This window comes from Periophthalmus magnuspinnatus, chromosome 24 (genome assembly GCF_009829125.3).
Source record: "Periophthalmus magnuspinnatus isolate fPerMag1 chromosome 24, fPerMag1.2.pri, whole genome shotgun sequence".
Lineage (NCBI taxonomy): Eukaryota > Metazoa > Chordata > Actinopteri > Gobiiformes > Gobiidae > Periophthalmus > Periophthalmus magnuspinnatus.
This window is the reverse complement of record NC_047149.1, coordinates 23,089,577-23,112,199: the sequence shown is the minus strand read 5'-3', so window position 1 is coordinate 23,112,199 and position 22,623 is coordinate 23,089,577. Positions and strand designations below refer to the sequence as shown.

The following is a 22,623-nucleotide window of genomic DNA, read 5'->3' as shown; positions in this document are numbered from 1 at the left end:
TCCTCGTTCAGTCCTCGTTTAGTCCTCGGTTCGTCCTCATTTAGTCCTCCTTTAGTCCTTGTATAGTCCTCGTGTAGTCCTCGTGTAGTCCTCATTTAGTCCTCGTTCAGTCTCATTTTAGCCCCAATTCTGATATGTAAATGCTCCTATAACCTGTTTCTGTACAATCAGCACATGAAGTATAGAAACTCTGTGAAAATAGCCACATGTACAGTTTATGTACCACCCACAGCCGCAGCCACATCCTTCTGTACCAAACTTAAAGGAGACATATTATGCAAGTTCAATTTTCCAGAGCTTTTAACCATGTTTTAATAGTTTTTCCTCACCGTGAACCCATTTAAAGTTATATTTTGAGTGGTTCATGCATGTTTTAGTCATATTTATTGTTTACACATACCCTCCATAGCTCACGATTCTGTATTTCATTCATTCACTTTTCCACAGTTATATCAATATTGCAATTTAAATTAGATTAAAATGTAAAATAAATAATCTCCATGCATCAGATTCTAACTAAATGCCAGGTAAATGCATAATACCTCCTCTTTAAGTTGTAGCGCCTCTCTAGACCATTCACAGTGCTCGTTTTTATTCAATATACTGTATATTTGTGTTTTTCACTCAGAAAGTTCACCAGTCCTTGAGTTCTGCTTCAGCCAATCGTCGTCGCCATTATCGTCTCTGTCGACTCCGGTAAAGTAGGTCTCACCTCTCTGGATTTCCCATCATTCCCAAGTACGTAAATAGTGGTATCGTTGATGGAGTTTGACATGTGGCACAGTTTGGGTAGACGCCACGAAAAGCACAGTTTGTTGACCTCGGATTTGAAGCTTCGGCTGAAGAAATAGTAGATAAGTGGGTTGTAAACAGTGGAGGACTTGGCAAACATACAGGGCAGGAGGCTGATCTCGGGGGGAATGGATTTACTTCCTCTGAAGATGGACCACAGACTGACCAGGCCGTAGGGAGTCCAGCAGCCGATGAAGCTGACGCTCATGAGGATGGCGATCTGCAAACAGGTAAGACATGGAGGTAAGTTAAAGGGCCTGTATTACACAAAATTGACTCTTGTGAGCTTTGAGTCATGCTATAATTGTGTTACCTCCTCAAAAAACTGACCTGGAGTTGTGTTTTGTTTCATTCACGCACTTTATTATTAGTCTTAGTGGTAGTTTTGAAGTTAACAGCTACGTTTTACCTTTAGTTCAGTAGAGATTATCCAAACATTATCCAAATTATTCCAGTGAAGGTTCATGGAGTTTAAAAACACAGTGGAGCACTTCCTGTACCACCACATGATGACATCACAAGGTGGAACACAGTGTTTTCTGTTTGAGAAATGAACTCAGCTCAAATATGCAGGTTTGTTTGTGTGTTTAAACATGTGTGAATGAAACAAAACACAACTCCAGGTCTGTTTTTTGTGACGCGGAAACAACATTATAACACTAGAAATTGGCGTGGTATGAGCTCTTTAAAGCAACTGTATGCAGCCTGTAAAAAATGTACTACAATCACAACTGAACCTTGGTTGCCAGCGCCTAAACCTGCAGATAGAAGACACGGTATATATGGACAAACACGCCTCATGTGGAAGCCCAGAACAGCCCGCACTGACACTGATTCATGAGGATTCAGACCAGAGAGAGTCCGTTTAGGTCGTTTTCACACTGCCGCTGCATTAAAAAGTGCTTGAAACAGGTGTCCATGTCTTGGGCCAACCTACAAAGTCTGCTGTGACAGTAAAAGTGCTTGGAATTGGGGAAAAAAAACACTCAGATCACATATATTTGTATGAATGGGATCTGCAGAGCTGCCGTTTGATACATTCGCCTGATGAAGCAGTTTAGATCAACTTTATATCAGTGACTTCGCAGGTGAACCTTGGTCTGTCTGCGTGTCATTTCAAAAGCCTTTTCTCCTCCGTGTGTACAGTTCTCACGGTGTATTTACACACAAGAAAAGGTGGAAGAAAATGCCAGCGCTATAGGGGAAGCGAGCGTGAGCGTCTTCACAGGGCGCCGTCCCTTGAAGCTCGTTGTCATGGGAATAAGTTGTTTGATCGGCTGACGGACTCTCGCGTGGCTCATGGTGTTCGGGGTGGATGATGCACGGTGAAGTAAACAGAAAAACAGTAGATCTAGTCACTCCACAGAGCGCATTAACATGTGAGAAAATGACCTGAGGTTTAAACCAACTGGATTTTAGCGTTGAAACTAGAAACACAAATGATGGACACACTCAAGGCTCATTCTGTTTTCTGATTAGATAATTGTCCAAAACGCCCAATTATAAGATAAACAAATGAGACGCCATTGATTTGAACATGTTTACCTCGTATCTGGGGGCACAGATATGTAATGTTTATGGAATTTATGATCAAAATCTTATATATTGTTTATTTTTTCATTCTTTCTGCGTGTAGAAAATTAAAGACAAGCCCCCCAAAAAAAGTGTTTACAAAGATTTGCCAAAAGTGTAATATCCTGTACCTCTGTGAAACTCCATTTAATCAACACAGTTTTAATTAAAAGCAAGCGGTGATCTTATTATCTCCGTTCATTAACCCGTCAGCCGTGATAAATGCAAACACGTGGACCAGTTACTTACTATGAGCAGTCTGCGATGAAGCTTGATAATATTTGGCATCCGGTTATAGCTGAGTCCTGCTTTCCTGTAGGTCGCGTAAAGTTTGATGGAGATCCCGAAGTAGCAGCCGATGATGATGATGGTGGGGAGCAGGAGGTTGAACACGAACATGGAGATGACGAACGAGAAGCCGTCCTCCCTCATGTCGCCCCAGGCCAGAGAGCAGGACAGGCCAAAGGGCTCGGGACCGTAGCGCCCCCAGCCCATTAGGGGGAGCACCGCCCATAAGAGAGCGTACAGCCAAATCAAGACGCACATCAGCTTCACGTTCCTCCAGCTGATCTTCTCCTCTGCGCACACAAGGAAAATACAGTAAGTGAGTTTATTATGTTAATAAAGAGTAGATTTAGATGAATCAAAGGGAAAAAGTAGATGTTAACTTTAAAACTACCACGTCGTGACATCACAAGGTGGAACAGAGCATTTTGAGCTTTGGAGGTGTAGACGGACTAATGAGTGAGACAAACATGAAAAAAAACACAACTCCAGGTTTGTTTTTGAGGAGGTAACAACATTTCAACATGATGTAAAGCTCACAAGAGTCAGTTATGTGTAATACAGGACCTTTAAAGTTGCACTGTGTAACTTTTCAGGTGGTTCTTCATGTATTTATTTAACTAGTATATTGAGACTAGTATGTCAGGACTAGTATATACCGGTACTATCTATATCTATATTACTTACTGTAGTATATACTGGTAATTACTGGTACTTTCTGTAGTACTTACTGCTGTTTGTACTGGTAAGTATTGTAGTAGTTAACAGAGAGACCGGACAATATTTTAAAGCAAGACATTATGGTAGTTGCACTAGTAAGTACTGGTACTTTCTGTAGTACTTACTGCTGTTTGTACTGGTAATTACGTAGTAGTTACCAGTGAGACCGGATAGTATTTTAAAGCGAGACCTTATGGCAGTTGCGCTGGTAATTACTGGTACTTTCTGTAGTACTTACTGTTGTTTGTACTGTTAATTACCAGCCAAAGTACCACCAGAATTACCATAGTAACTACCCCTGTAAGTACCACCGTAAGTACCAGTCAAGTATCGACTAACTACCACCGTAAGTCCTGGTAAGTCCCGGACTGTATTTTAAAGTGCTAACAAAAACCCTGTACATTTTTAAAGATCATTGCATCAGAATTTGTGCGCGTTTTAGTAGCAGTACTTGTATTCTACATTTCGTTACCATGAGAACACTAATATACAATCACAATTACAGATACGTTCAGTGGCTTCATGCTGGAAAGTAGTGACCTATACTGTTTTCCTATGCATTAAAAGCGTTTTGAGACACAGGTCTGTAATGAGTTATTGTACAGGCCATTACCTCCTCTCATCATGGGGTCTAAGGGTCCTCCATGTTAATCATATCCTCTGATGTAACCACCCATGTTCTTTATATGCGCGAGCTACATGCGTGTTCGTTTGACCCGTGTACAGTGCCAACGATACGCCGCTGTAATCAAAACTGTAAACAAGTATTACATTTGCAAGTGGTATTTTCTATTGGCACTTCAGCGTGTCCAGTGCCCACATCAGCCATTGTAACAGAGCAAATCAAACACATGTTTATTCAGTGGTGAGTGTGAGGGGCAGACGGGGGCTGTAAGTGTAAATTGAACCTGTGAAATTTTATATAACTGCAGGCTTTACAGTGAACTTCAACTAAATCAAATTCAACTGTTAAAATCAGACTTAGAGAGACTTATCCATGTGTTTGTCTCCAGTAGGTCAGACAACTGTAACGTCCTGATCACTGGCCTCTCCAAACGAGCCTTAAGACAGAACAGAACATCCAGACGGACAAAAGACGGACAAAAGACGGACAAAAGACGGACAAAAGACGGACAAAAGACGGACAAAAGACGGACTAAAGACGGACAAAAGACGGACAAAAGACGGACAAAAGACGGACAAAAGACGGACAAAAGACGGACAAAAGACGGACAAAAGACGGACAAAAGACGGACAAAAGACGGACAAAAGACGGACAAAAGACGGTCAAAAGACGGTCAAAAGACGGTCAAAAGACGGTCAAAAGACGGACTAAAGACGGACTAAAGACGGACTAAAGACGGACTAAAGACGGACTAAAGACGGACTAAAGACGGACTAAAGACGGACTAAAGACGGACTAAAGACGGACCAAACCAGGACCAAACCAGGACCAAACCAGGACCAAACCAGGACTAAACATGGAGAGTCAGTGTTTTAGTTTCTGCAGCTAAAACCTGGAACATTCTTCCTGAAGATGTGAGACAGGCCTCTACTTTGACAATGTTTAAATCCAGGCTCAAACAGTTCTGTTCAGCTTTGACTGAAAGGTTTTTATTCTGCCTCTTCTCTTTTAATATTAATGTTATGATGATTATTTATTTATGTTATAATATTTGAACATGGCACTTAAGGCAAAAAAAAGATAACACCAAATCCACCATTTTTTTTCTTCTCAAATAAGTCAAAGAAATAGTGATAAATGAATACAGAAAAAACAGCAATAAACATAACGTTGTCCTGTGATTGGAGAGTGAGAACTAAGAACTACAACTAAGTGCATTTTCAACGTACTCCAAAGTATTTTCTGTTTTTTTTGTTTGTTTTTGTTTTGCCTTTCCTACACAGTTTAGCCATAAGCTCCCCCTGTTGTTGTAAAAAGGTATTGCACCATTTGCACATTTTGGTCACTGCAGCGAAAATGTTTTTTTATAGACAAAAGAAACAGACGAAACATGAAGAATTTTATATTTCCTTATCTTAAATATGAATACAGTGGTCCCTCGTTTTTTGCAGGGGTTATGTTCTAAAAATAACCCACGAAGTATCAGCTTTATTTTTTACAATTATTCTATGTTTATCACACTTTATACACTTTTCTCACACAGGCATTAACATTTTCTCACATTTCTCTCTCGTTTAAACTCTCTCAAAGTTCAAACCTTCGTAGGCGTCTTTGTCGGTGCAGAACGTTTCATCGACATTGTGGGTTTTGTCGGGGAGAAAACAAATTGCAAACGTACAGCACTTCAGAGTCACACTGACCCCATCAGATTCACGTGAAATATACAGTGTGGACAGGGCTTATTTTTACTGTAGTGAACTGGCCCAGTACAAAATCAATGACTTAATATAGCACATGACGACCACAAGATTAGATATAAACAGAACTCAACCCCAGAGGATCCGTCTGCAGGTTAGAGGCATCATTAACCTTTCAGTATGGAAATATGTAACAACTCCTTATGAGCTCAGAAGTTGCTGCGATCCCTGAGTTAAAAATATCGACTTCTTCGTACTTTTCCCAACTTCTCATTAACATTCCAATAAATCAGACTTAAAGCTGTAGTTTGCGAGCCTAATCCGTTTATTTTTATCAGTCCATGGCAGATGTGAAACCTGCTTCTCTTCCATCGGTCTAAAAGTCAAACCTCTGATGATGCGTTCATGAAAGTAGGAAAAGTCAGAGAATAATGGGCAACACATGTTCTGACATAAAAAAAAAAAGGTTTGCAGCCATGTTCCCGCTTATACTTATTTTCAAAACCTCGATAACCATGTAAGATAGCTGATTTAATTTCCCAGGTTCTTTGAGGGCATCATATGGAGTCATTTCAACAGGATTGTAACTCCAGCTGCACCTCCAGGTCAGATAATACCAGATAAACTTTTCCTTATTCCCAGTGAAAACATTTTGATTAGATTTTCTGCCAAGTCTTTTAACTCATTAACATTTCAATCTGACAGCAGTGAACAACTTATGAACTAATGAAATCAATAAATCCCATGATATAAAACATTGATTTTTATATCGACTTTTTCTGTTTCAATCAGGCAAATCCATCTGACGTGACCGTTTCGACTGCTCGCTAGTGGTTTTCCTCAGAGTGGTCACGTGACGTTCCTGGTCAGCTGATTTTGGCGCTGTGGAGGCAGGACGACAGCGCCATCTGCAGGTCGACTTCTTCAGGACAGTATCCCAGGTGTGTGACAGTAAAAAAGCCCCTCGTCCCGGTTCATAGTCCCGTGAGCACGTTTCCATATTTTGAGTGCCTCCTTAAACCAGCGAGAATGTTTAAAAGAAGATAGCGCCAAAAACCAGCTGACCGGACACATAGGTCTGTCACGGAACACATTTGCGGACAGACCTGCGATATATTTCTGAAGTAAATATAGACGATTCATGATAATTTTGAAACCAAACCATAAAGAGGAATTATCCCCAAAAAGTATTCTAAATGTGCAATATAATTAACCCTGGAGAACTCAAGAACCATTTTCTTCTTTAGAAAGTTATGAACAACGTATTAAATTACTGCTATAAGTTCACTGGGAACTGAAATATCCACTTTTTCAATTTTAACCCTTTGCTAATTTAGGGTCAGGGCCAAATTGGACCCATCAGAGGCTCTAATTTATCCAAAAAGAATATAAAACGTATTTCTAGACATTCTGCAAGCTATTACTAAAAAGATTACCAAAAAACCCCCCACAATTTTACCAACTGCTGTTTTGCTGAGAAGACAGTTTTTTTGGGGTAGTTGTGGTCAGCCATCTTGCCACTACCGCTCTGGCTCATTTTAGTTCAATATTCATCCACTAGGTGTCTCTATGCAGGGGCCAGAAGTGGCACTCTGGGCTTTTAACGTTAAATTTGACATTTTTTTGTTTGTTCATTTTGGGTAGCAGCAATTAACTGCAGCCATATTTGCCCCTGTGGTTTGTCCAGGGTTAAATATTGTGGAGCTGCAATAAATAAACACCTGAATGCAACACGTAAGTAAATACTTTATCATTTTAGTTCATAATTCATTCAGGATTCTTCTTCTTTGGCTTAAATCTTATCATATTGCAGAAAAAATAATTTTCTTCTATTTAAAACAAAAGGTACAAACCATAAATACAGACCATAAAAAATAATTTTCCCATGGGTCATACACTGAACGACACATTGATAAACTGATGTGACTTTTGTGAAAGAGTCGGCTCTTTTGAACGGTTCCTTAACGTCAGCTGTTGGATCTCATTTTTGAAAAGAACTAAATCTTTTTCTTTCAAATTTTTTAACAATTTTTTTTCCAGATTTACGCTGAACCAACACAAGAATCATAACAGAAGCAGAGCAGATGACACGAGTGACAACTTTGTGCACAAAAAACATATTTTAGATCATAATAACAGTTGTTATTATTCTTGTGCAATGTTTTCTAACGATTATACATCATTTGAAAAGGTAAACACATTCCCACTCTTCATTTTAAACACATTTAAGCCTTGGTCAGTTCTTTCTGTGACTATTTTGTCGTTAAAATGAGCTCTCACATTGGCTTCTGTCGTATAAGTAAAGAGTAAACAAGTCAGTCTTTTGAGCGGCTCTTTTAAATGGTCCCATAAAAGAGCCGAAAGTCCCATTATTAACAGCAACATTAGGTGACCACTCTGAGGAAGAGCGTTGGTGAAAAGTCCAAAGTGTCCGGTATGAAAACAAACTAAACCTCCGTCTGAAAAAATCATCTTTTAAAATAAATTTATCAGATGAATCTCATTGGACTGTGACAAATCTGAGTTAGCGATGGTCTAGTGATGGGACTTTCGTCTCTTTTAGCGGATCCGAATCTTTGGGTTTTGTTTATTTCAAAGAGCCGTTCAAAAGCCTGGCTCTTTTACTGTGTATTTATCAGAATCAGATCAGAAGACTTTTTATTGCCATTGTCAGTGAACACAGCTCACAAACTCGGGACTCTCTTTGGTGATAAAGTGCAACATAAAAACACTGAATAAGCACAAATAAAGGCATGGATAAAGTTAAAAAAGAAGAAGAAGAAAATAAAATACTTAGAGGTAGATATATACAACATTATAAAGCAAACAAACATGGCTTATTAAGGTGACCAGTGTTGTAAAGTGTCCAATTTAGTGCAAATATTCTAAAGCACACGTGTCAAACTCAAAGCCCGTGGGCTAAATGTGGCCCGTGACGTCATTTTACATGGCCCGCGACCAAGTAAATTAAAAGGTAAAGGACTTAAAATATCAGTTTACCAGGAGATACACAGTTACACAGCCGTTTTTTCATATCTATCCAAATCCATATGCAATATTTGTAACTTGAATAAGTAGTAAATATAGAAGCGGTTAATTAACAAGATTAAAAAGTAGTTAGATTTATTTTACATTAGATTTGCTTACATTTAGTTACATTTATCTGGCCCTTTGAGAGCAATGATTTTGTTGATGTCTCTGTGAAAATGAGTTTGACCCCCCTGTTCTAAAGTGTCAATGGTACAAATATAAAGTGTCCATGAGACTGTTTTTATGACGAGATAACGAGATTTATATGACAGAAGCTCATTTTAACTACAAAATAATCACTGAAAGAGAAACAACCAAGGCTCAGATGTGTTTAAAATGGTTCAAACTGAGAGTGGGAGAACATTTACCTTTGAAATTACGAATTATCTAAATAAAACACTGCACTACAATGAAAAAAACAAAAAAATGTAGCTGTTATTATGATGCCATTGCTCTGCTTCTGTGTTAATTCTTCTGATGGTTCAGGGTTAATCAGTATAAAAATTTGACATAAAAAGGATAACATTTTTTCGTTCATTTACATAACTGACAGTTCCAGCCGTTCGCAGCAAGGAACCGCTCAATAGCATCGACTCGTGAACGCCACAGCGCTAATCTAAATCGATAATGTGAGGTTTTGGTCCTAAAGCCGGTGACGCATCGTTTCAGAACAGTGCATGGGTTCGACTGTAACACAAACGATCTATTGAAGGAAACGGAGCACTGAGAGAGAGCCGGAGGGCGGTTCACGCTCCACAGAGGGCTGGGAGGCGCCTTTGAGCGAGTCGGTCATAATTAAAGCACTGCACTGAAACATCGCACAAAGCAGCAGGGATTAGGATGGACCTCTGGCTGAATACTGATCGTAAACTTATTTCAATATCAAGTTTATTCAAGTGTAAGAAGAAAAGCCGACAGTGGAGTCTGAGTCAAACAAGTTTTACCAGTACCATTATTATTATTAGTAGTAGTAGTATTTGTATTATTATTAGTATTTATATTATTATTAGTATTATTATTAGTATTTATATTATTATTAGTATTATTATTACTATTATTATTATTACTTTACTTATTTTTTGTGTGTTTTTTAATAGAGTGATACAAGAAAACCTCATATTTCCTGATATCTTATATATTATATATCCTGATATATTAAAACTGATTTTATTTACAAATTTATTTCATCTATAAACATGGATACTATACATTTAAAGGCAGTGGTGGAATGTAATGAAGTACTATACCTAAGTACTAATTTTAGGTATCTGGTCAAGGTATACTTTTACTTTTATTTCACTATATTTGACAGCAGGTATTTGTACTTTCTACTCCACTGCATTTTTGAACCGGACTGAAAAGTAAAAGTATTTTTTATTATTGTTTTAAAAGGCTGAGGGTTTATTAAATATATAAAATAAATAAATAAGTAAATACATAAATAAGCAAATAAGTAAATAAATAAATAAATAAATAATAAGTAAATAAATAAATAATAAGTAAATAAATAAATAAATAAGTAAATAAATAAATAAGTAAATAAATAAATACATAAGTAAATAAATAAATAAATAAAAACAGCCAGAAAAAAATAGTAATAATATTGATTCAGTCGTTTCTGTTGAACAAAATTAAGTGACAAAATGCTTAAAGCTACATTATGTAACTTTCTGGAGGTGGAACGTCACCTGCGTGATTCCATGGAAAAGTTAAAACCATACTTTTAAACATTTTCCATGAAGTTTGATAAGTTTTGTGTCATAATGTGAAAGATTATAGCCAAACGAAGAACATCTCCATGGAAACAAGCAGGAGAAATCCCTCCTCCAGGCCAGACAAGAGTCAGGTTTGTGGAAAAGCAAGCCCGCTCACAGTAAGGACGCAGGTTGTTATGTGATTTTAAGTAAGACAACAACCAAAAGGAAAAAAAACCCAAAACAGTCTATTTCTTGACCAAAAAGCTACACACTGTGGCTTTAATCCCTTCTTTTTGGAGACCTTTTTAATCTACACGATATACTTGATATTCAGATTTTTATATCTTCAAATCAACACAATATTTTGATAATTTGTCCCTCAAATGGTGACTAGCTTCCTCGCATTTCTATGTTTTAAATTTTTATATCAAGGCTGTGTCTACACATTTTAATTCATTTTAATCAACTTCCAAATAAGAGGAATATAAATTTAGCTAACGTTAACATTGCAAAAATACTATAACTATACACTACCACAGTTTATACTCTAGAGCAGTGATCCCCAACCACCGGGCCGCACAAAACGGTCAATAATTTATCAGCGACCGCATCTTCTCTGACGTAACTTTTGCCCGTCCCTCATGACACGTTAATAAGCTCGTCCGTAGATATATAATGAAAATCCTGAGAGGAAATCGCCACAGAAATCCATTCGATATAACGGCGAGTTTACTATATCTGTGCTCGATCTGCTCTTGTCGTCCGCGATAACGTATCACGTATAACACATCAGACACGACGCACAAAAGTAGAGCCACAAGCAAGAGTGAAAATGAGACAAAAACAGAAGTCTTTGGAGAGTTTTTTTGTTTTTTTGCAAAGAGGAAAAGGCCAAATGAGGAGCCAGACAAGCAAGAAAAACCTTCAAGAAAAAGAAACTGAAATTTAACAGACAACACCTACTTAAATATGAATTTGTCGCTGCAGGTGACTCTCACGCGCCGAGTCCGCTCTGCGTAATATGTCGGGAAAAAGCAAACGAGGCAATGAAACCTTCAAAACTGCTTCAGCACATTAAGCACCTGGGATTAAAAGACAAGCCTTTAGAGTTTTTGAAAGAAACAGACGTGAACAAGAAAGAAAGAAGAAATACTTACAATATGCACTGAACTTTTTTGCCATAATTATCTGCCACGCGTAGAATTCCGATCCGTGAAAATAAAACCTACATTATTATGGTCCGTGATGCAAAAAAGGTTGAGGACCCCTGCTCTAGAGTGTCAGTACTTTGCAGGAACTCAGTGTCTTACCATTACTGTATCTTTTCTTCTTATATAAATCAGTCTGATCCAATCATGCAGAACTTAAACCCACAGCTTGTCTTGCCCGTTTGTACCTCACACTCGTTTGACCTTATGACATATATAATTTGCAACATTTTCTTCCACAGTTTAAAGCTAACACGTTTCTCAGTTCGTGCTCCAAGCAGCCTGAAAGAAATATGTGTCTGTGTATTGATTATCTGTCGCCACTCGTGTATTTTTAGAAGCACAATCATTTCTCTTCTTCACTGTTCAGTTGGTTTTCAGTTACATGTCGGAGTCTGTGGCATGTGGGATTTGTGCTCATGTAGTTTAAGCAATATAGAATACATTTGATTTATTATGCACTTTATGTTTCAAAACATAATCTGCAGCTGTCACTTGTTTATTGAACTTTGATACAGGAACTTTTAATATAAGATCTCATGATTTTAAATAGGGCGCACATGAAAAAAGAGACCACAAAAGAGACCCCAAATGCTTTTATTGGGTTCCCCTGAATAAAGAAAATAAAATAAATGAAAAAAAATAAAAATAAAAATAAAAAAAATACATAAAATAAATAAATTAAATTACATAAATGAAAAATTACATAAATGAAAAATAAAATAAAATGAAAAAATAAACAAACGAAATAAAAAATTAAATTAAATAAAAAATAAATAAATAAAATGAATGAAAAATTAAATAAAATGAAAAATAAAAAAAATTAAAATAAAAAATGTCTGGCCACACTAAAAACTGAAATGGGGGGGAAAAAAAATGCTATTAGTTATTCTGCTTCCCAAAAATGCAATACATTTCAAGGTGGTGCAAAAGTGGATCCATTGGTGCCACTAATGCACATTAATAATCTGGTGATAAATTTATACTCCCACCTGCTTCCTGTTTCAAATGGACCTATGCAGTTACATGTTTTGTTTGTTTTTGTTTGTATTGTTCTGTATTTGTAAAATCTGCAAAATCTCATTGCGCTCTCCCTGTATAACTAAAAATACATGAATGAAAAGACCTAGATGTGCACAAAAGATATTACGTAAATAGAAACTCAAAATGTGATCTTTCACACATGGGTAGGCTTATGAGGTGATATTTTTGAGCTTTTGTGTTGAGTTTTAGTTTTTGTGCTGTATTTGCTCCTTAAAGGTGAGGTTCCTGACTTTATAGTAAATTTGTTTTGTCTTTTTTCCATGGAATTATTATTAAAGTGCACTCCTGCTTCACTTGACGGTCAGAAAAGGCAGTTCTAAAGCTCAAAACTCATAATGTGCCAACAAGTTTGTGAAAGCTGGGGACAAGTTAGATTACAATACGTACTTCCTAGAATTATGGTGTGAAAATGGGGTAATGCAACTTTAACAATGTTTAAAGGAACATTTTTGCATATTTTTGCTGGCTGATTGTTGTAAACATAATAATCCAAAACTTGCCAAGATGCTTATTTTTCGTAATATTGTCTAACACTATCTACAACATGGGAAAATCCATGCTGGAGTGTTATCAAAAGTATAAAAAATCAGATACTAATCAATGCTAAAATGAGTATTTAAACTAGATACTCATTTGAGCAAGTGTTGATACTAAAAAGTCACATTCATGGGACAGAAATGAACCTTTCCTGAAGCTTTAGACTGATCTTGAGCTGTTTTGGAAGAAGTATAAGACACATAGACTAGAATACACTGATGGACCGCTATGGAACCTAGTGGACGACTGAGGGATTACACAGGGAACATAAAAAAGTCTTACCATTTAATGTTGAAAATCACATTCTATTGTCCAAAGAAAGAGTGTTTTTATTATCACTGAGGTATTGAAATATCGTGACAACACTACACCAACACGACATCACAGCTCAATCATATTAGTTTATGTAATCCCTCACAGCTGCAAAAGTTTTGAATTTAGACACTGCTGACAACTTTCCCATAAAACACAACATCTGACTTGACTCATAAGGTCAAACGTTGCTCTTTTCAGCTTGTACCAGCCTCTAGTCTTCAGATGTGCTTTGTTTAGTTTTGTGACTGCAGTGGAGTTCAAATATTTTCTGAGTGCATTGTTTTTTTGTCTAATCGAGCTGTCAGGGACTTTTGAGTTTAACATGTCCACTGAAGCTTGTAGGTGGGGATGTTCCGTTCTTAGGTGTTGGGGTTGTGTCACGCAGTATGACGACCTAAAGCTACACTATGTAACTTTTCTGGTGTCGCGCTGAAGTTCACTTTTCACTCTGTTTGAAATCGTCTACAGGATTCATAGGAAAAGACAGTTTCAAAGTTAAATCTGCCAACTGGACAAAACGTTGTGAAGGAGTGAAGACGTTTCGTTGAGGAAGTATCAGCATGTACTTTTGCCTTTTTTTCACACAACTTCCTCTGTTTTACACCTCTATCCATCCTTATTTTTCCTTTGACGCATCAAATAACTGACTGGTAGAATCCTGGCGGCCCCTGCGCTCTGATTGGTCGTCTTCGATGGCGACGTAAGCACATTACCGTAATGACAGTGACATATTTAAATCGCCCCATGCCTCTGCTTTGAGACGCCGTTTGAATTTACATGAAGCACATTCGGTTGCGGAGTTACGGTGATGGAACGTCCGCAACCGCGAGTCTATCGGCGGCGAGAGCATCCGACGCTAAAGGGTTAATGGCCTCCACTCAATCTTTAATGGCCCTACTGTCTCGCTTTATTGTTCTCTTTATTTCCTTTGTTTGCTTTGGGTATGGCGTCTGATCTGTAACGTCATCCCTCAACCCAAAACAAACAAAGGAAACAAAGAGAACAACAGAGCGAGACGGTCCATCAGCAATTGGACCAGAACTGAAGAAGCGTCTTGGATGTACAACTTTTTGTCCAGTTGACAGATTTAACTTTGGCTTTTACTACAGATCAGACTTTGACGACTGAGGGACACACAGACATATGGACAGTATCCTCCTGGAGTCAAGTAGGTGTCTCTCAAGGTCAGTTTACATGTGAGATCTGTGGAGAGGCGAACCTGCTTACAGTAAGAATGCATGTTTTTCCATTGTATTTTGAATAAATGCTATAAATAAGTCAAGTGTCTTGCTGTGGAGCAGTTCAGGCAAAGTAATAACATCTCCATGACAAGCAGCTGGCCGTCTTCACCAGAAAAGTTACGTAGTGCTGATTATTGGGCTTAGATGTTACTTCTTGTCAGGGATGTTTCAGAACTTAAAAATTCTGATTATATTTTTTTGTGAAACACCAAAAGATATTGAGATTCACTTATTTCAAATTGGATCTTTTTAGTTATGAGGTCAACAGCCAGTCCTTGGTCAGTAAAAGCCTGTGGTTCAGACTCATATTTGTACGAATAAAACCAAGTTAGTTAAGAGTTGAGTGACAAATAAAACCACAAGTCTGTATTATTTATGCTCAGGAAATTCAAATCCAAAGTAATGAAATAAGACAAAATTAAATAAAACCAATCATGATTTATCAATATGAGCAAAAAATGCAATAGGCCTCTGTTTTTTGTCATGGTCCAGCGCTTTGCTTAAAGGCACAGTACCCTATTTTTCCCCATGTATTTGAATAAAACTGGTCTCGCCCCAGTACAGACAGATCGTATAAGCAGCTCTTGGGGTTAAAATATGTCCGCCGTGTACTGCCTCTAATTTGAAAGCGTTTTATTGTCCTATAATAAGGAGGTGAGCATTAGCATGGTAGTTGTTGTTAGTTTTACTGTCACAGCAAAACGCTGCACTGGTCTCTGAGAGTTGTGAAAAGAGCTTATAAAGTCATTGTGGTGAATAATTAGGATGCTCAGAATGCATAAGGTGAGCGAGGAGTAACTCTGGACCACTACAAAATGAGCTAGTTCTGTTAAGACCTTAAAAATCAGGTACAGCACCTTTAAGGCCCATAAATGACCCCCTTTCTCATCCTCAGGCTTAGATTTTTAGCTGCAAATGAACTTAGTTTGTACCAAAATTGCAAAACAAAAACCCTCTGAACAGTAGACAACTCTAAAACATAATGTCCCCAGTTTCGTAGCAAACACGAGTTGATTTAGTGTCAGGTCCCACTTTAAATTCCTGCCCTCTATTGAGTCTCATTTTCCGTGTGGGACATTCCTGGTTAAATAGTTAACAGGTTAAGTGAATAAAAATGCCATCTGTGTAAATATGTTCTGAAAAACATTGGTTTCTTTCATTCGGTTGTCACTTTATGTTTCAGTTTACCAAATAGTCCAATTCTCCTGCATGTATTTAAAAATTCCTAGGAGGACATGGGATATTAGGATTACAGGTCAGTTTGGGACAGTGCATTTTAACAGTCTTTTGTGGACTAAATAGGGTTGTCAAAAGTATTTAAAATGAGAATAAAAGACTGTTTTTTTTATCATTGTGGTAACAGAATCAGAGTCTATCGAGTCTATTCCTTAGTATAAAAATCAAGTTTGACATTTCAGTATCATGACAACACTGATGCTAATTTATGGAATCCCTATTAATAACTTGGAAGTTGTAATTAGAAGTTTTTAAAGTCGAGTCTGAACCTGACCTCATGTAAACACACAGGTTGGTACGAGCATTTTCCGGGAGAAGCTGTGTATACATCCAGCAGGACTTCAGGACACGCACCTTTACACTTCGCTCAGTTCAGTCGTAAACTTGTGAATGTTATAAAAAGATAAAAAGAGAGAGATATACACACAAATCCCATATGAATGACCATGTGTGAAGTGTTTATCTATGTTATTCAAAGTTCCGCTGTCTGTTCGAGCTGTGAATGAAGCAGCAAAGCCCTCTTCACAGCGATTTGTACACAAAGTAATTCAAAGTCCTTTGCAGAATAAAATAGACATTAAAATCACAATACAACAAATCAAAACATAAATAATGCATAAAGAGTGCAGAATAACAATCTTCCAGTCATATGCACAGCTAAACAGAACCGTTTGGAGCCTGGATTTAGACATTGTCAAAGTAGAGACACAGCAGATCTCAGACAGTGACCATCGCTCTCTCTGACCGCTGTGTCTCACGCCCAGAGTCCTTTGGCTCTGCAGTGCACCCGCTCCACTGGCCCCGGTCGGAAAACGATGGTTCACTGGGCACTTGACACGGAGCACTTAGGCTCAATGATGCAGTCAGGGCTTAGAGCAAATCACGGTGATACAGTGTGACGTGAATCAGTGAAATAACTACTCATTTTTCATTGAAGGGGATGTGTACACGGCTTCTCCAGGAAAATGGTCGTACCAGTCTGTGCGCTTGCATGGCGATGGCAGGTTCAGAGTTGACTTAGAAAATTATTACTTTTAAACTTGTTATTATGATGTTTAAACTTGTAATTATGACATTTAAACTCATAATTATGACATTTAAACTTGTAATTATGACATTTAAACTCATAATTATGGCATTTAAACTCTTAATTATGACTTTTATTCTCTTAATTATGTCTTTAAAACTCATAATTATGACATTCAAACTCGTGTTTATAACTTTAACTCATAATTATGTCATTTAAACTCCTAATTATGACATTTAAACTCCTAATTATGACATTTAAGCTTGTAATTATGACATATAAACTCATAATTATGACTTTTAAACTCTTAATTACTCTTCCTTTGAGGCTTTTATTTTTTTACTTACTGGCAAAAATGGGCTTCCATACTAATTAGTATTTAATTGTTTATTACTTATCTTATGTTCAAACTTTGGGCAATATTCCACACTAGTTCTGTGAAGTCATTTTGCTGTGACTGCTCCAAATAAAATCAATTGCGTTATTATTTAACAAGTCGTTATGTCAGACACCACGTGGAGTGTCTTGCCCAAGGATACAACAACAGTGTGCGGTGAATTTATGAGGAAAAAAACGACCTAGTCAGACCTGTGGCAAAAGGGCAACCCATGTCACCTCCTGCAACTGTTGCCCGAAGTCACTCTAATATTATTACTGAGCCTTTAATAGATTCAAACAGAAAGTCCTGACACTGAAGGTTTAGTATTCTACGTATTATTCAGGCTTTAATCTCCCACAGTGCGTTTGTGCTCTTGTATATCCTAATGTAATGTAAATATATGGAGATAAGTTTGAGTGCATGTGACAGTTTTTCATATTTTTCTAATTATTAATTTGTTTGGTGAAATAGTACCTGCTTTGTTTACCTTATTTTATATCTGTGTAATCCTGCAGTCGTCCAGTTTCTGTTTGTATGTCTATTGTGCTACTCCAAGTGTGCACTGTGCCTTAGTCCTACTTTGCATAATCATTCAGACAGATATAAGGCAGTGTCCACCAGTAATCTGACCAGAACTGAAGAAGCGGCTTGGGTGAGCAGCCAAACGTCTTCACTCCTACAATTTTTTGTCCAGTTGACAGATTTTACATTTGTCTTTTGCTATGGATCAGACCTGGACGACTGAGGAATTTTAAGTTCTAAAAAGCATTCTCTCTATATATGTTATTAATACACAACATAACATCCCAAAAGCAGGGACAATCTACCCTCAAAGGAGACATGGATGGCGGTGTGATTCCTGCTCCCACACATGCAGATAAATGCTGTCATTCTGTCCTTGGGCAAGACACTTAACCCACCTCACCCCTAGTGTGTGTGTACGCTGGTGTATGAATGTGTCCTTGATGTAAAGAGCTTTGAGTAACTTGAATGTGGAAAAATGACCATTTACCAATATCAGGACAACGGTTTGGTTTACGTTTTGGTTGCTAATAACAGTTAAGGAGTTACCTCTAATATTTCGCATCTGTTTTCTGCTGCTCAGGTCCAACCAGGAAGTAAAATGATAAACTTCTCCAAAATTGTGAACGAGGTAAACGACTGAGGGATTACACAGATATCTGAAGGCTTATATATTGGGCTGTGCAGTTATCAAATTTTAAAGCAAGATTGAGATTCAGTCATTTTTAAATCATCCATCAGCTCAGTTTTTTCAATCCTGTGACTTTCAGAATCATGAATAATTAGTACCGCTGACATAGCAGACTGTATAAAGAAGTGGACTAAGTGGTGTGTGACGTCACCCAAATGAAGCTCATCGAGGCTAGTAGTTATAGGGGCCAGTTTGGAGCCGAGTCCCATATTTGGAAGTCTGACCATGAGTATCATAGCAACCAAAGAGCCAATCCGGAGCGAGGCTGTTGAAGGTAACGCTCCTTCCCACCTGCATCGCTGATTTAGCAGGGAGTTGCTATTGTCAACGGGAGCAACCTTGGGGGAAAGTTCATATCTTGATTTACAGACACAATAGCAAAAGAGCAGCAGTTACAGAGCGAGGAGCGAGCAGTTTTTCAACGCAAAGTGAATTGAAGCCAGACCCGATGGAGTCCCCATGCTCACTTCTTATTTGGAACGTGGCGGCTATCGGGTTTTTATTTTTATTTATCTTTATTTGTACAGGGGGACCCAATGAGAGCGCTTGGCCTCTCTTTTTCATGGGTGCTTTGTTTAAAACTGAAAAAACAATCAAAAACAAGTGTGTATATAAAAGTTTGTTACCAGATTATTAAATTGCGACTGTGCCGCCAACATATTAAGTTTTGCTTTTACTTAGAGTATTTTCCACTTTTGTCAAGTGAAACTGCTAAAAGCCTCTTTCCCATCTCAGTCTTGGTGCAGCTCGTCGTTAGCCTCATACAGTCGTGATCTGGTATTAAATGTTCTGATATTAATGATTAACAAACAGGTGAGATATTCTGGCAGTTTTTGAAGTAGTTCCTTATAGATAAACTTCATACATTGCTGTTCTCTTCTAAAACACAGTGATGGCCAACCCACTTTTTCATAGAGAATCCAGTGATGAGTTTCAAATCCATCATCTGTAATAAAACTGTCTGTGTCTATCTATATACACAGTGTATACATATCAATTAACAATTCAAAATGAAATATTCCATCTTTTGATTGGTCAGCCATCCTCAAAATGGCACCATATACCAGGAAGCTGAAACCCATGAGCAGTGGAACATTAGGCAAAGCAATAACTTCACCACAGGGAGAAGAAGATGACAAACTCTACAGCAGAAAAGTTACACAGTGAACCTTCGACGATTTCATGAAAATATTGGGGGAAAAATGTACTTACTGGGAGAATGCATGTTGAGCGACACTATGAACCGCACTATCGCCAAGATGACCAGGTTCATGATGCTAGCTACTCCAAAGAGGAACCCGGCCCAAGCGTAGTACACACAGGTAGCGCGGCCTCCCAGCCAATGGTGACTCCAGGCCGACGCCACCGCTATCGGGTACATGGTGATGGCTGCTCCCAAATCCGTCACCGCTAGATTCACGCTTAGCAACTCCGGCGGCTTCATTTTAGACGATCTTTTGAACGCCATGATGAGGACCAGCAGATTGCCCACAATAGAGAACACAGCTGAAAGAAAGAAATGACACATAAGTGAAGCAAATGTTCCAGCAAGAGACATTTAAGTTCGTATTCGTGTGTGGTGTTTACAGTGCAGTGGTGCGGTGAGTTCAACAGAAAGAAATGGCTATACAAAGCAAAATCGCAGCTATTACCATGTCTGAATGTGTAAACAGGGTGGATGTGATTGGCAGGTGGATTAGTCAATCAGGGACATTCATATCAGAAAAAATAAAGGAAAAAAAATATCACTGCGGGTTGAAAGATGTCGCAGATTTCTTCAGACTCAAGGAGCAAAGCACTAAATTCTAATCTGAGGTGAGATAAATGTGATTTTATTTGTAAATCACAGGTGACCAATGAGCTCCTTTGTTTCACATGTGTCTCTGAAATAAACAAATCTGATTGGATGATCGGGTTTGGTTGTGGTTTGGAGACATGATGGAGGGTGTAGGGACCAGACTGATATCTCTCTGTATAAAAGAAACAGAGATGTGATTCTGGATTTGCCAGACAAGCACTTTGCACAATCTTTTTCACAATTTCACAGGCACCTGCAACCCCACAGAATCCCATGCAACCCCGTAGAACTGCATACAATCACTACAACCCAATACAATGCCATGCAACCCCATGCAACCCCACACAAACCCATACAACCCAATACAATCCCACACAATCCCATACAGCCCAATACAATCCAATACAACTAAATACAATCCCATACAGCCTCATACAACCCCATACAACCCAATGCAACCCCATACAACCCCAAACAACCCCATACAAACCCATACAACCCCATACAACCCCATACAACCCAATACAGCCCAATACAAGCCCATACAACCCAATACAATGCAGTTTAAAGTTGAAATAAAACAAAACGTTCATTATGACACCTTCTTGAAAATTAAGCGTCTTGTTGTTGGTTTTCTGGTCTATATTCCCTCATGGCCAGGGAGGGAGGAGAGATATTTTGCATCCATATTATCTTTATTTTTTACTGTTTAACCCTATTGCGTCGGATGCTATCGATCGTCGCCAATAGAGCGGGTTGCGGACTTTCCAGCAGCATAACTCCGCGCCCAGTCGTGCTCTGATGTAAATTGAAACGGCGTCTCAAAGCGGAGACACGGGGCTATTTAAATATTTTACCATCATTACGGTAATCTGCCTCTGTTGTCCCTCGAAGGTGACGAATGAGAGTGTGGGGCTGCGGGGATTTTCCCAGTCATTTATTCGATGCGTAAAAGAAAAAATACGTATGGATGTGTAAAATAGAGATAGTTGTGTGAAAAAAATGCAGTAAATTCTGATACTTCGTTTAACATGATTTTTATGTCTAAAAAAAGAATAAAAGTGTAGGTGAGCTGTACTGGTCCATAGTGTGCTCAGTCCTTAAAGGGTTAAACAGTACAAAAACATTATAACTCTACATGTGTGGTTCCTGCCTACAAATAGCTGCAAATATATCTAGAAATAACAAAAAAAAAAAGTTGTTTCGTAGTATTTTGACATAATAAGTGTTGGGGGTTTGTATCATAGTAGACCCGAGCTCGTTGTTATGTCAGACACCACGTGGAGTGTCTTGCCCAAGGATAAAACAACATTGTGGTGTGGATTTATGAGGAAAAAAAAGGTTTGGTCAACACACTTCACTTCATGCTACTGTTGCCCCAAGTCACTATAATAATTTATCCTTTAATAGACTCCAATAACAAGTCTTGATATATGCGACATTGTAAAGGTGCGACACTGTGCATTACTCAGGCGTTTAATCTGTGACTGCGCACGTGAGCCAGGCTGTAATGTAATGCAAATTCATGGAGATAAGTTTAAGTGCAGTGTGACAGGTTTATAATTGTCGCTCCATTTGGTGGCAATGACAGACACAAACACGTGTAAACAAACATAGACTGTATAAGAACGAGGACTAATGAAGTGTGTCGACTGAAGACAAATGAAGCTTATCGAGGCTGGAAGTCATAGGGGTCAATCTGGAGTCGAGTTCAACGTTTGGAAGTCCGACCGCGAGTATCATAGCAACCAAAGAGCCAATTTGGAGCGAGGTTGTTGAAGGTAAAGCCTCTTTTCGCATCTTCCAGCCTTCTAGCACTAGCGGCACTCAGGGAACGAAGGCGGCTGATTTGTCTGTTATTAATGTTCATATCTTGATTTACAGCCACAATAGTGAAATAAAAATACCAGGATCATCTTTTAAGACCAAAAAGATGAGCAGTTACAGAGAAAAAGACAACAGTTTTTCAATATAAAGTGAACTGGAGCCACAGTCAATGCCCATTCTCACTTTCAATATCCAAGGAACAAGTCTACACATTTCCTTGACCATGGAGGAAATGCCACATCAGGAGTGAGATTTGATTTCATGATATAAAGGGGAATTGGTCAGGTTCTCATTCCCAGATGGCGAGCTACAGACTAACCCTCGAGCCTAAATTGGGAGACTTGTGCTACCAGTGAACTGCGCCTGTCGGGCCAGTCGGA

General features: G+C 38.3%; 1 protein-coding gene across 1 annotated transcript in view; it reads right to left on the bottom strand.

Annotated features, from left to right (window-relative positions):
* Positions 1 to 633: 633 nt before the first annotated feature.
* opn8b (opsin 8, group member b) overlaps positions 634 to 22,623 on the bottom strand; it is a 71,091-nt gene continuing 49,101 nt past the window's right edge. Inside the window, exons 2-4 of the mRNA XM_055232051.1 lie at positions 19,831 to 20,124; positions 2,614 to 2,942; positions 634 to 1,012 (exon numbers count right to left, since the gene is read on the bottom strand). Of these exons, the coding sequence (XP_055088026.1) occupies positions 656 to 1,012; positions 2,614 to 2,942; positions 19,831 to 20,124 (980 nt within the window). The 3' untranslated portion in view covers positions 634 to 655. The remainder of the gene's footprint in view (positions 1,013 to 2,613; positions 2,943 to 19,830; positions 20,125 to 22,623) is intronic.